This window comes from Monodon monoceros, unplaced genomic scaffold (assembly GCF_005190385.1).
Source record: "Monodon monoceros isolate NGI ecotype Baffin Bay Population unplaced genomic scaffold, NGI_Narwhal_1 Super_Scaffold_21, whole genome shotgun sequence".
NCBI classification, from domain to species: domain Eukaryota; kingdom Metazoa; phylum Chordata; class Mammalia; order Artiodactyla; family Monodontidae; genus Monodon; species Monodon monoceros.
The window spans coordinates 5,104,299-5,118,842 of NW_021703778.1; the positions used below are offsets into that span (position 1 = coordinate 5,104,299).

The 14,544-nt window shown below is 45.7% G+C and overlaps 1 protein-coding gene across 1 annotated transcript; it reads right to left on the reverse strand.

Moving 5' to 3' along the window:
* Positions 1 to 6,527: 6,527 nt before the first annotated feature.
* VIM (vimentin) lies at positions 6,528 to 14,319 on the reverse strand. The gene is made up of 9 exons (XM_029238390.1): positions 13,533 to 14,319; positions 12,836 to 12,896; positions 10,329 to 10,424; positions 10,079 to 10,240; positions 9,430 to 9,555; positions 8,837 to 9,057; positions 8,340 to 8,383; positions 7,716 to 7,801; positions 6,528 to 6,889 (listed from the first exon to the last, which is right to left on the reverse strand). The coding sequence occupies exons 1-9, from the start codon at positions 14,093 to 14,095 to the stop codon at positions 6,848 to 6,850; spliced, it is 1,401 nt and encodes a 466-aa protein (XP_029094223.1). The 5' UTR covers positions 14,096 to 14,319; the 3' UTR covers positions 6,528 to 6,847.
* Positions 14,320 to 14,544: the final 225 nt, after the last annotated feature.

A 14,544-nucleotide genomic window follows, 5' to 3' on the forward strand; every position in this document is an offset into this window, starting at 1 on the left:
TGCTTTACAATGGTGTGTTAGTTTCTGCTTTATAACAAAGTGAATCAGTTACACATATACATATGTTCCCATATCTCTTCCCTCTTGCGTCTCCCTCCCTCCCACCCTCCCTATCCCACCCCTCCAGGCGGTCACAAAGCACCGAGCCAACATCCCTGTGCCATGCGGCTGCTTCCCACTAGCTATCTACCTTACGTTTGGTAGTGTATATATGTCCATGCCTCTCTCTCGCCCTGTCACAGCTCACCCTTCCCCCTCCCCATATCCTCAAGTCCGTTCTCCAGTAGGTCTGTGTCTTTATTCCTGTCTTACCCCTAGGTTCTTCATGACATTTTTTTTTCTTAAATTCCATATATATGTGTTAGCATACAGTATTTGTCTTTTTCTTTCTGACTTACTTCACTCTGTATGACAGACTCTAGTTCTATCCAACGTGGACCATTTTTCAAGTCTTTACTGAATTTGTTACAATATTCCTTCTGTTTTATGTTTTGGTTTTTTTGGCTGCGAGGCATGTGGCATCTTAGCTCCCTGACCAGGGATCGAGCCCGCACCCCCTGTATTGGAAGGCAAAGTCTTAACCACTGGACTGCCGGGGGAGTCCCCTGTTCTTGATACTTTCTTTTAAGAAAGACTATTCTGGTTTTTTTTATAGTCTTAAGTCAGTTTTGATTGGGACTTTTGATTTCAACCTCTGTGGCTATCTGTATTTTCCAAAGATGGCCACAACGTTCGCTCTCATTCCCACATGCTCTTCTGTAACGTGACCTTGCCACTTCCATGTGGAGAGGTAGAGTCTAATTCTCCACCCTTGAATTTGGGTGGTCTCTGTGGCTGGTTTGACAGATGGAATGCAGTGGAAGTTATGCTGTGTTATTTACAGACATAGCCCTTATCAAACCTGGATATTTCTGCTTCCTGCCTCTTAGCCGTGGGTCACACTGTAAGAAGTATAGCTATCCTCAGACCACGCTGCGAGAAACCTAAGCCACGGATTATGAGACAATATCTGGAAAGTGAAAGAAGGCAAAGAACATTGAGGCAAGAGACTTAAGAATGAAGAAGTCATCTTCTTTGTCAAGTCCAGTGAAGGCTTCAGATGACCCCAGCCTGAGCTACCTACCGCCTGACAGCAATTGCATGAATGATCCCAATAAAGGCTCCCCAGCTGAGTCTGGTCAACCCACAGAATCATAAATTGTTGTTCTAAGCTGCTGAGTTTTATAATTGTATGGTTCATGGTGATAATTGATAACTGAATACCTGTGTCCTCCAGGAAAATAACTATAATAGCTGGAGCACACACATACACATGCGAGCAGACACAAACATGCACACAACTGTGTAATTATTTTGAGAGCAACCAATACAGTCAAGAATGGAGATTAAGGGCTATATTCCTTCAGAGAAGCAAAGACTCCAAGGTGAAATCCACATTTGCTTGGTTTTTCCCATGAGGGCAGTTTCTAAATGGGGGAGAGAGCTCAACATAAAATGGTGTTCTTACTAGGCTAAGTTGACAGAGAAGCATTCAAATTGTTGGCCATCTCCTATGCTGTATATGTTCAGTGTGAGACTCCAGGAAACCCAGCAGAAAATAGTAGCAAGCCGACTAAAAGCTGAGCAGGCTAGAGCGTCTGCCGAAGTGGAAGGGCTTTGATAAATGCATCCAGGCCGTAGCTGAGATCCAGAAATGTCCTATCCTGGGGCTAAGGAACACATTTGAAAGGTGAAGACCAGTATTAAGATAATGGAGTTAAAATAGACAAGACCTAACAAAAACTGTAACTAACCCTTACCAGGATCAAGGTGACCCACTGGTACTCTATTTGCCTGTAAAAAGAAAACCATTCTTCCTTTTTAGAGAATGAAGACATTGCCCAGAGCCTAAACACGCATTCATTTAAAATGTTCAGCATGCAGTAAAAAACTATGAGGTGTGCTAAAAAGAAAAAGGACCAAATAATCAAAAAACAAAAGAGAAAACAGACACTATAAACAAATTCACATGTGATTCACATATTGATGTGAGCAGACAAAGACCTTTAAACAAACATTAAGAAATAATAGGGACTTCCCTGGTGGACCAGCAGTAAAGAATCCGCCTTCCAACACAGGGGCTTGGGTTTGATCCTGGGCCTGGGAACTAAAATCCCACATGCCACCAGGCAACTAAGCCCGCGCACCACAACTACTGAGCCCGCATGCCTCAAATGAAAGCCTGTGTGCCGCAGACTACAGAGCCCATGTGCTCTGGAGCCCACGCACCACAACTAGAGAGAGAAAAACCTGCACACCACAGCTAGAGAGAATCCCACATGCCGCAACTAGAGAGAAACCCACCTGCCACAACTAGAGAGAAGCCTGCGCGCTGCAACGAAAGATCTTGCATGCTGCAACAAAGATCCCGTGTACCTCAACTAAGAACCAACACAGCCAAAAAAATAATAAATTAATTAATTTTAAAAAATTAAAAAATTAAAAATAAAATAAATATTTTTTAAAAAGAAGTAATTACAATTAATGTGATAAAATACAGGAAAATATAGAGAGAATTTCATATTCTGGAGAGACAGAGGCCCATTATTGAATTCTGATCATCGTCAGGACTAGAAGCCACGGTCTGAATGCCAAGGACAGAACAGGAACTTTCTCCACCTTAGGTCAGCCTGAGTAGAGCTGAATTGACCTGAAGTGACCTGTATAGCCTCTTTGCAACATTTGGGAAGTCAGATGCCTCCAACACCTCGTACACAACATCCCCTGTTTGTCTTAATTCAGGCTGCTGTAACAGAATACCGTGGACTGGGGGGCTTTAACAACAGAAATTTACTTCTCACAGTTCTGGAGGCTGGAAGTCCAAGATCAAGGCGCCAGCAGATCCAGTGTCCGCTGAGAGCCTGCTTCTCTTTGTAGACTTCTCGTGATATTCTCCCCGGGCAGAGAGCAGACCAGAGGGAAAGCAAGTTCTCTATGTCTTTTTAAAGGGCACTAATCCCATTCATGAGGGCTGCACCTCCTAATGCCATCACATTGGGGGTTAGGGTTTCAACATATGAATTGGAGGGGGACACAAACGTTCAGTCCATAGCACTGTTCTTCCTCAACGAGACTGGTAGACTATGAACTCAGTAAAGGAGCAGACTGTGGTTGTCCAGCCAACACCCAGCACAGTGCCTGATACATACAGGGAACTTGAATGTTTAGACTGGTCTTCTTGGACTGTGGAAAACCTTCATCTGAGAGCAGCCTGTGACCCTCCCAGAACCTTCCATGGCTGTCTGCTCACCTCCTACCGTGCCCTAAAAGAAATACTTGCCTTACAGGGTAGCTGTGTAGAGGAAGTCTCCAGAGCATTTGTCTCAAAAATGTTCTCTACCTTGAGAGGGGATTTAAGAAAACGGAGAAGTTGACCAGTCACGAATGGCCACAAACCTTTAAGCAGCGTATTAACCTTCAGTGACTTTGCAAACTTACGGCCTTTTGAAAATCTCCATCACAGACCTAGTTCAAGTACAGACAAGGAGAATGTTCTCCAAATGTTTAACTATGACTACTGTTGTGGGCTGAATTTGTGTCCCTTGCCCCCATGTCCCCCATACCCCCTTCCCACACCCGTGTGTTAAGTCTTAACTCAGAATGTGACTGTATTTGGAAACACATGGGGTCTTTAAAGAGGTGATTAAGGTACAGTGAGGTCATTTGACCTAATCCAATATGACTGGTTTCCTTACAAGAAGAGATTACCTAAGGGTTCGAGAAGCCTCAGGAGAAACCAACCCTGTCAGCATCTTGATTTTGGACTTCCAGCCTCCAGAGCTATGAGAAAATTCACTTCTGCCACTCAAACCACCCAGTCTGTGGTACTTTGTTATGGCAGCCCCAGCGGATTTATAGAGACCCTTTGTTTAGCTGAAGCCTGGTAGGTTGGGGAGAGAGCCTTCTTTGGGGCATAGGGTCTGCTTCAACCTTGTTTTCTTCAGGAAAAGACCAGGAGAAGCTGGTGTCCTCCCACCCGTCCCCCATCACCACACACAGTTCCTCCTTTAGTCCCACAGCCTTGGAAAGGAGAGTTCCTTTCCCAGCGCCTTTGTCAGAAGAGGCTGGTCATGGGAAGGCGGACCTCACGATAGACACGCTGTAACTCAGACGTTTGTCTCTGTCACCAGCCACCTAGTCCATATATCACGACGGTGAGAGACCTTAGCAGGACTTAATTTCACATTATTTCCACAGACTGCACCGTCCCCTTGGTAACTTTTCTGAGACTTCACACTCTATGCCATTGTTTTCTTCTCCCCATCCCCTACTTTTTTTTTTAATCTCTTTTAATCTGGGATTAATGTTGTACATAAAAGAACCAAGCATTTGGGCTTCCCTGGTGGCACAGTGGTTGAGAGTCCGCCTGCCGATGCAGGGGACACGGGTTCGTGCCCCGGTCCGGGAGGATCCCACATGCCGCGGAGCCGCTAGGCCCGTGAGCCATGGCCGCTGAGCCTGCGTGTCCGGAGCCTGTGCTCCGCAACGGGAGAGGCCACAACAGTGAGAGGCCCGCGTACCACAAAAAAATAAAAATAAAAATAAAAATAAAAATAAAAATAAAAAAATAATGAAGGGTTATATGCTTGAATAAAACTAATATGGGGCCAGTGTCTTGATCCTCCTAAGCCAAAGGTAGGGTAGAGGTGAAGAGACAGGAGTCACAGGACTGGGAGGCTGAGAGGAATGTGGTGAAAATGGCCAAAGAACAAAAAACAAACCCAAAAATCAAATAGAAGAAGTTTCTTCAGGGCCCAAGCCCCGGGATGGGTGTTTGCTCTGGCAATGCTGATTATGTAACTTAACACATCAGTGTTCAAATATGGGGGTGGAGTGAGGGTGGGGTGCAGGACCACTCAAGGAGTCTCAGCGGGAATATCCTTTCCTATAAGATTATGCTAAGGGTAGGTACTCAGTGCTCTGTGGTGAACTAAATGGGAAGGAAATCCAAAAAAGAGGGGATATATGGATACATAGAGCTGATTCACTTTGCTGTGCAGTAGAAACTCACACAACGTTGTAAAGCAACTAGACTCCAGTTAATTAAAAAAAAAAAGATTATGCTAAGGGTAGGATGACCAGATAGAAGCTGTTGTTCAAATTAGTACACTTGTGAGTCTGAAAGGGGGCATTATTAATAAGTAAGCATAAACCAAGACCATCCTACGCAAACTAGGATGTAAATCACCCTGACTAGGGGTCACTTCCCTGGGCCAATTCTTTCTTTACTCATGTGGTACCCACAGTATCAAAAATGATGAAAATCACAACTAATATTACTTAGCACAGTGTCTGGCATTTAGTTAAACTAAGTGTAAACCATCTTACTTTCCCCCGAGCAACTCTACCAAGAGGTAGATGCAAACACTTACAAATTACAAGGAGGGACTTCCCTGGCAGTCCAGTGGTTAAGACTCCATGCTTCCACTGCAGGGGGCTCAGGTTCGATCCCTGGTCGGGGAACTAAGATCCCGGGTGCTGCGTGGCTCCTCCCGCAAAAAAACACAAAAAAACAAGGAATGCCTACCACATCATTCCTGGAGGAGAGGTAATCCTAGTAATACAGGAAATTGGGACTTAAGTCTAGGGACTTCTTACTCAAAGGAAATTTCCCTCCAGAACATACACTGGGCCATTACAACTCTATTGCTTCCAGGCAATACCCTCCCTCTTTCATTTATTTGACTTTATCTCTCTTCCTAAACTCTGCTCACATTGTGTGACCTATAGGAAGGTTTTCATGACCACAGCACTTCATTCTCATTGCTCCAGGTTTTGAAAGCTGATCAGAGACTAGCATCATTTTACCACATGACTCACATGTTAATTTCACCTCCTAATGAACAGGTAAGGATTTTCCTTTATTTTGTGTCTAGCATCACTCCCCCAAAGCACAATTCTTTAAAAATATCTGTAGGTGGATATATAGATTCAGATATCACATATAGGTATAGATATACACACAGAAAAACAGGGTAGTTTCCCATGTTGGAACTAAATGAACTTGTCCCATTTCTCTGCATCTTGCTAATGGAAGATGCAGCCGTTATATCCTGGATGTTGCCCTACACCTTAACCCCCGTAGTGGAGTTTGTGCCACGTATATGCTGCACATACCAAAATGCAGTTTTCATTTTAGTCAAAGTTTTTTTAATTTTAGGAGGTCTATTTGTTAAAACTGAAATCACACATGGACATGGACCCAGCTGGATTCATTTTATGAAAAGACCTGTCATCATTTTGTCTGCAAATTATTTTATTATATAACATCTATTTATGAATTTTAAAAATAACTTAATTGAAGCGAGGTCTATCTAAAATGACCAAATTAAGAGCTACGCTTCAAGCATAAAGTTGAATTTCTCAAGTTAACCTAACCTTGATTTTGTGGGAATTTGACCAATAAGACCAAAAAATATTTAACCCAAACATATATTGTCATAAAATTTAGAGAATTGTTTAGATATCAAATAAGCAAGACACCAAAAGAGTTTTCCAAAGATTTATTGAAGCAGAAACAAGTTGGTCAGATACGTGATGGAAAAAAGCAGTTTTAATGGTATTCAAAAATACTTTTTAAAAAGTATTCTAGCACAAGGCGTCTTCGGTAAACTAGATTATGTTGTAAACTTTTTTCTAAATCTTTTACGAGTGTTGGTTCTCAAGAACTAGAGCTTATTCCTATTTCAAATCTATCTTGCACTCCTGAAAAAACTGCAGAAAGGCACTTGAAAGCTGTTTCTTTAAGATACGGATTTCTTTTTTATTCTCACTGGTAGTATTTTGCCGCATGGAGTACGTGCAGTTTTTATTCCAGATCATCGTGATGCTGGGAAGTTTCGTTGATAACCTGTTAAGAAAAACAGAACTCAAATCAAATACAATACTATATACTAATGGTTAAATTACTGCATAAAGCACGTCAAAGAAAAATCCTAGCAAAGGCATATAATTTATTGTGAAAGTTGGAAGATCACGTTGGTTCTGCGTGACCAAGGGTCACAGCGAGCAGGGACAGATACGTATGTAAGACGTGCTTCACCTGTAGGTGAAATATGTATCTGATAGAACGTTATGACTTAAAAAAATAAACTTGAAAAATACTGTGTTTATGAAGAAGAATGCTGTAATAATCACAGGCAGCAAAGTTTAAAAGCAATTAAAACACTAAAATGTACAGCAAGTACATTTTATGTGCAAGGGAAGATGACATGAAGATTACGATACATTTTGACCATTTCTTTCCTGGCATAGAGAGGTAATGAGAAACTCCTTGATCATATGCCATGTCCTTGTATTACATCATGACAGGGTCTAGGAGTGTCCAGGGAAGGCCATTATGTCCAGGATCAAAACATTCCTGCTCTTGAGGCAGTCTAATGAAAGTAGTTTAGGAAGTAACTTACGGAAGCGGTACTCCTGTTTCAAATCAAGCACCAAAGGAAATCACTAATTTTAGACAAAGGCAGACTACTATCCCACCTTCACATCTAGGAGGCAAATAATTAGATGGCTGTGTGTAGTGCTGGAAGAGGTCAACCTATTCTCTTTTTAGGAGGCACGAGTGAAACTGAAACCTCCCAAATTAGCTAGCTGTATCTGAGATAGACTTAGTGATCTAAAAGTTTATCAATGCCTGTCTGAAATTACTCCCATTTTGATTTAAAGATACCAACCTGTCCATCTCTGGTTTCAACCGTCTTAATCAGAAGTGTCCTTTTTGAATGGGTGTCAACCAGAGGGAGTGAATCCAGATTGGTTTCTGAATAAAGAAAACAGGTCCAAAATGAGTAAAAATGAAATTTTTTAAAAGGCAAGAGACGATTTTGTCCAAAGAATTATGATTTTTTGTTCATGATTGTTTAAAGCACTATTCCCAAAATAATTCTAAAGACTATCACCTGTTTTAAAACCCAGAGGCTAACAACACTGTAGCATCAGGATGAGACGGACTACTTTAGTGTATACTCCAACAGGAGGGGAAAAAAATGGAATTTCACTTTAACTGGATGTAGAAAATGTAAGACAGTACTTGTTTGAAAATTATGCCTAGCTTAGAGAATTTTCTCTTGTATGGCATTTTTCAAGTATCATTTTAAAAATGAGCGTTTTATAAACAGAATGGTTACAAGCTGCTAACATTTTTCATAGGGACTTCCCTGGCGGTCCAGTGGTTAGGACTCCGTACTTCCACTTCAGGGGGCCCGGGTCTGATCCCTGGTGGGGGAACTAAGATCCCACATGCCGTGCAGTGCAGCCGAAAAAATAAAATATTTCATAAAGGAGAATCAAATGCTTACCCCTCAGGTTCAGGGAAGAAAAGTTTGGAAGAGGCAGAGCAATCCTAGAAAGAGATGAAGAAAACCAGTAACCTTTTTGGAAAGCAACAAGGAATACATTTATACACTTCGTATTTTCATCAAATAAGAAGATTTACAATCCACAGGTGAGGGATTTGCTTCAAAAGCATCTACCTATGATCGGTGTCATTAGTACATTTAAATATTTTACTCCAAGCATTTTCTCCAAGGGGCTGGAGGTGTGACAGAGTGACTCTCGATTTTCACAGAATCAATCGTAGGTTGAAATCTCAGCTCAGATGTTGATTAACTGACTAGGACAAAAGAACTCAGATCTCCAGATCTGAACTGAAGGTTCCTCATCTGTAAAAAGTGGTAAATAGCTACCTTGAAGCAAGGCTCTGAAGATGAAATGAGATGATGCATGGAAAGCAAGGGGCATAATACCTCACACAGGGCAGCTTGGCATTCACTCCCACGAGCCCCCCGTTCCCTACCTGCTCTCCTCTCCTTCCAGCAGCTTCCTGTAGGTGGCAATCTCGATGTCGAGAGCCATCTTAACATTCAACAGATCTTGGTATTCACGCAGGTGACGAGCCATCTCTTCCTTCATGTTCTGAATCTCGTCCTGCAGGCGGCCAATAGTGTCTTGGTAGTTAGCAGCTTCCACGGCAAAGTTCTCTTCCATTTCACGCATCTGGCGTTCCAGAGACTCGTTCTGCAGGAGAGATGAGAAAGGCCGCCGGTGTTATTTTCCCAGAAACAAACGAACAAACAGAGCTATCCCCCCAACCATTTCCAGACCATTTGCAATCACTTCCCCTGGCAGCAAATGGGGGACGCTCCCATTTTCAGTGGAAAATACAAGTACCGAGTCCCCTTCCTAGTGGAAGCAATAATATAGGTAAACTAAAACCTTGGGATCTCCAAGTTCTTTTTGAAAATGTCTTGACAACTCATTTTAGTCTTTGGACTAAAATGTAAATTTTTCTCCCTTTGAGGAAAGTTTTCTTCCGATAGCACTCTGAGCTTGGCCACCTGAAATGGGTCCAAGCTGGTGATCGGCCCTCTCTTGCGCTGTGATACTCACGGTGCCTTTGAGGGCATCCACCTCGCAGGTGAGGGACTGCACCTGCCGACGGTACTCGTTCGACTCCTGCTTGGCCTGGCGCAGGGCATCGTTGTTGCGGTTAGCAGCCTCGGAGAGGTCAGCGAACTGTCAGGGAGGAAGCAGAAACCTGGGTCACCCACGTGCCTCGTCCACAAGTCCTCTGAGGTTCTACCTGGCCCGGATAACGGAGACAGCTTAAAGATGGCAGACAGACAAATACATCAACAAGGCATGATACCAACCAACTTTTACACTCAAAAGCTCAAATTGCAACGTGTTCGAGGATACGCCTAATTTGTTTTGAAAACCAAAGGAAATGAGGTGGAAGGCCAGTGTTGAGATTTCCAAGTAGAAATTCCCTCTGTTTCCCTCATTTTCAAAGGGTGGAGGTCAAGGGCAAGAGGGTAACCTGGAAGTACGGTGACAGCGGGGCAGCGGCAAGGGCGTCTGCTATTCTAACGGAGGGGGTGTGAGTTGCGGGGAGGATGCAGCAAGAGATAAAACTCGCGCAGGAGGAAAAGCCAGCTAAACTTGGCAGTGAAAAGGTACTTAGGAATCGCAGACAGGTACAGCGTTTTCAGAAAAGAATGCTTTTCTTCCGATCTGGCCACACTTGCTCGTTTCGCACCTTGGACTTGTACCATTCCTCAGCCTCCTGGAGGTTCTTGGCGGCCACGCTCTCGTACTGCTGGCGGACGTCACGCAGGGCAGCCGTGAGGTCGGGCTTGGAAACATCCATATCGATCTGGACGTGCTGTTCTTGAATCTGGGCCTGCAGCTCCTGGATTTCCTGAGGAAAGAAAAGAGAGAAGGTCAGCCGTGCCGAGTACGGGGGTCAGCTTCACCCACAATGGTTCACACACTGTGATTCCTCTTACCTCATCATGTAGTTTCTTCAAAAAGGCAATCTCTTCTTGCAAGGATTCCACTTTACGCTCCAGGTCCAGACGTGCCAATGAAGCATTGTCAACATCCTGTTTCCAAAAGAGAAAAGACAGGGCATGAAGGAGGATGATAACGTCTGTGGCCTATCCCATGTATTCATTTCAAATGAACTATATGAACCTATGTCTCTTTATTATAAAGAAGGGCACTGACAAATTTTATAACCTTCGAGGAAGTTTGTAAATCACCCCCATGCTACAGCATACTGGTTTTTTTTTTCTTCAGTAACAAATTTGAATTGTGGTCCGCTGAGTTGTACTCAAGGTGACCAGTAGACAATTTTAAAATAAATAAATAAGTGTATGCCAACATGGTAGGCTGCGGTCAGCCAGTTATTATTGAATCCACATTATATCAGTGAAGTTTCTATTACTTTTTTAAATCTAGGGAATCAATGCCACAGCACTTTGGGGGGTTCACATCATGGAATCGTAGGATGATGGGAGTTGGTCAGGTTTCACAACTTCGTGTGTACATGAGAACGTGCAGAACAGAAATTAGTGCTCCAGAAGTGTCAGCAGATAGTACATAAACTCTTTTATCCCGCCCTCTACTCAAACCTTTTGAAATTTATCCTTGGGATCCCAAGCAAGTCATCTGGCATTCAAGTTACAAGGCTAGATTTATACTCCAATTCAGGATGTGCCCTGGCACAAACGTAGTTCAGGCAAATAAGGAACAAGAAGTGTAACCCTGAACTGTATTTGCTTTGCTTCCTCTGGTAGATTTTTCTCCTGGAACTCCCCTATCTCATCCCACGAGGGTGTGGCCACATCTTTTTCACTTAGCTCTGTGTCAGTCTGGTTCCTCAGCTTGTTTCAGAATGACTGATCAAAATGCATACGGTGTTAACTGTAAAATTTTTGCTGCTCTGGTCTCCTTCTCTGTTTCCACCATCTGCAAACTGCTACATCCCAAAGATTTAATTTCCCCTTAAGGGAATGTCAGGAGGATTTTTATACCTCTTATCTTGTAAGCAATTATATTTGGAGTACAGTTTATAGCCTTACAGTCTTAAAATATTGACATGCTTCTATCACCTTCATGGAAAAATGAGTGAGGAGTAAGTGATAAAAAAAAGATCAGCCTTGGAGAAAAAATTTCATTTTTGCTTGCTGTTAAACCCTACAAAAGATATACAAGATGATTTACTCTATAAAAAAGTTCAGTGGGTCACATTCTACTTCTTTGAAGAGAATATGAGGGGTTTTACCTCATCCCTAAATAGGGACAATTTATACTAATATTGTTTTACATGAGGTTCCTACTGGGGGTAGAAAACACTACAGACATGATGATCAGAAATGCCCCACGACTAAAATAAACTACTCATTGCTGTGTTTAATTTGGTAAATGTATTTCTGCCTCAAAATGTTATTCTAGACTGTTCATCTGAAGGAGCTTTTATAGCCGTCCCAGTAAGTGTTCAGGAGAATGCAACTATGCTGGCGACTCTTCCTGCTTTGGGATTCCAATTTTAAGTTAAAAATCATTTAAGGCCATCTATCTTTGGAGCAAGAAAACCTTTTACTTAAAACCCCATTCTTCATTTTCAGGTTTATGCTTTATGGAGAGGACATGCTAAAGAATACAAAGGTTCAAAGAAGAAAGGCCTTTCCACATGTGAGGTATGACTGTAGCTTTAAGAAGTCTTCACATCACATACTTGGAGTCTGGGCCAGATATTAGATAACGGATGTTAGCAAATACTTGTGTCCAATTAGAACGGTGCTTGCATCATTACATAGTCAGTAAGAATGCAGCCTGTTGCAAAGCGTCTCTGGGAACACAAAGACTCCTATTCTTTCCGGCCAGAACGGCCCCACTTGCCAGGATGTCTGTATCTACATTCCACAGTGAAGCCTGTAGAAACCATTAATACCTTTCAGCCAAGGGGACAGATGGCTCCTTTTCACCCTTATGAAGTCACAAAATAGTTGTGCATAGGGATACTGCTATCTAACCTTAGGGCCACAGTAGAACTTGCAGCGAAGCAAAGAAAAGAAACTTGCTGGCTTAAGTCCAGTTAAACTAAGTTTCTTATCCTCCAATACATTTTTACATTTGAAACTACAGGGCACTTTTGGGGGCCTTGTAAAAGGTAGCCAACTTGACTTTGGCAAACCGCCATCTAAATCAAATTGTAACTGTTCGAGATCAGAATATCAACGTGTTGCAAAAATGAAACGGAAAAAATGATTTGTTTGGAAAAAAATCTTGAAACAAAGTAAAAAGTTAAAGACTTCCCTTTATGTCCTAGAGAACGGGTTTTTGTCCGGAGCAGCTCCGAACTGCGGTCTTTCTGCCACTAGGGGGCTTGGAGCGCAGACGTGAAGTTTGGCACGATTTATACTTGGGTTAAAGCAACTTTTAGAACTGCCCGTGGGGCGCGTGGGGGGGTGGCGTCCGGTGGCTGCGAGGGGGAACAGAATCTACAAACCTGTCTGAAAGACTGCAGGGTGCTCTCGGCTTCCTCCCTCTGAAGCATCTCCTCCTGCAACCTGAAACAGGCGCGCGTTAACCACAGGGGCACGGGGAAACCGCCAGGGGCGGGGCGACCACACCCAAACACCCCGCCGTGGCCGCCAGACCAGCGCTGCTGCGCCACCTCCGCGGGCAGCCAGCGACCGCGGCTTTTAGGGCTGCTGCCCTCGGCTAGTTTGAGCGGGGCCTTGGCCACCGCGTGGAAAGGCAATCACGGTCGCCACCACGACCTGCGAGACGACCGCCACCACCCCACCCCGGAGGAGACTCTGCAGTCCCTTTGTCTCGCTCCCTGCACGGCCCCGTGGCTGGCAGCCCGCCGTGGGAGGGGTGGGAAGGGGGGGCAGGAAACTTTCTCAAAGTTTGGGGAAGTCGCACGCATCGTTTGCAAGGAGCTTCGAGGACAGACAGAGCGGTAGTTTTAAGAAATCTGAAACTTTCTGAGACAGGCGTTCTTGGGCAAATGAGTGGGGCTAGAGGGGAAACGCTAACTTGCAAGATCTGGGTTCAGGGCGGGGCCGCGCCGCAGCAGTCACAGCCCTGCTCCCCCGCTGTCCCCCGGGCAGCCGCCGCCCGGGCCACATCCCCAAGGGCGTGGCGGCTCCGCTTCCCCTCTCCTTCCCTCCCGCGGCCCCGCGTGGGCGCCTCCTTACTTCTCCCGGAGACGCATGATGTCCTCGGACAGGTTGTCGCGCTCCACCTCGACGCGGGCTTTGTCGTTGGTGAGCTGGTCCACCTGCCGGCGCAGCTCTCGCATCTCCTCCTCGTAGAGGTCCCCCAAGCGCGACTTGCCCTGGCCCTTGAGCTGCTCGAGCTCGGCCAGCAGGATCTTGTTCTGCTGCTCCAGGAAGCGCACCTTGTCGATGTAGTTGGCGAAGCGGTCGTTCAGCTCCTGCAGCTCCACCTTCTCGTTGGTGCGGGTGTTCTTGAACTCGGTGTTGATGGCGTCGGCCAGCGAGAAGTCCACCGAGTCCTGCAGCAGGCGCACGCCGGGCACGCTGCTCCGCAGGCGCATGGCCGCGGAGCGCGTGGCGTACACGCCGCCCGGGGACGAGGCGTAGAGGCTGCGGCTGGTGCCGGGGCGCAGCGCGCTGCCCAGGCTGTAGGTGCGGGTGGCCGTGGTCACGTAGCTCCGGCTGGAGCTCGGCCGGCTCGCGGTGCCGGGGCCGCCGAACATCCTGCGGTAGGAGGACGAGGACACGGACCTGCTGGACATGACTGCAGAGAGCGGCGGTGGGCTGGGCGGCTGCGGTGGCGCGGGCTAGCTCCGGGAGGAGAGGCGCGCGAGGGCGCGGTGGGTGTGGGCAAAGGGAGCGCTGCTGAGTCTCTGGCGCGGGCAGCCCGGAGCGAGAGTGGCAGAGGACGGGACCCCGCCGAGGGCGCAGATTTTATAAGCCGGTTAGGAAGCAGGGTCCCCTCCCACTGCCATCCTGGAGGCAGAGTGCTCCAACCAATGGGGAAGGCTGGGCGGGGGGTTAGGGCGGGGGCGCCCTGGAGCCTTCCTCCTCCCCCGTTCTCCGCCCTGGGGACTGGGCACAGTCTCGGTTACTTCTTGGCTGGGCTGGGGATTTCGGGGCTTTCCTGATGGTGGCCCGGGCTCTGCTCACCTCTGGGTGCTGAAAAAGGCGGGGTCGCTCAGTGGTGGGGGGACCCGCCCGGGACTGG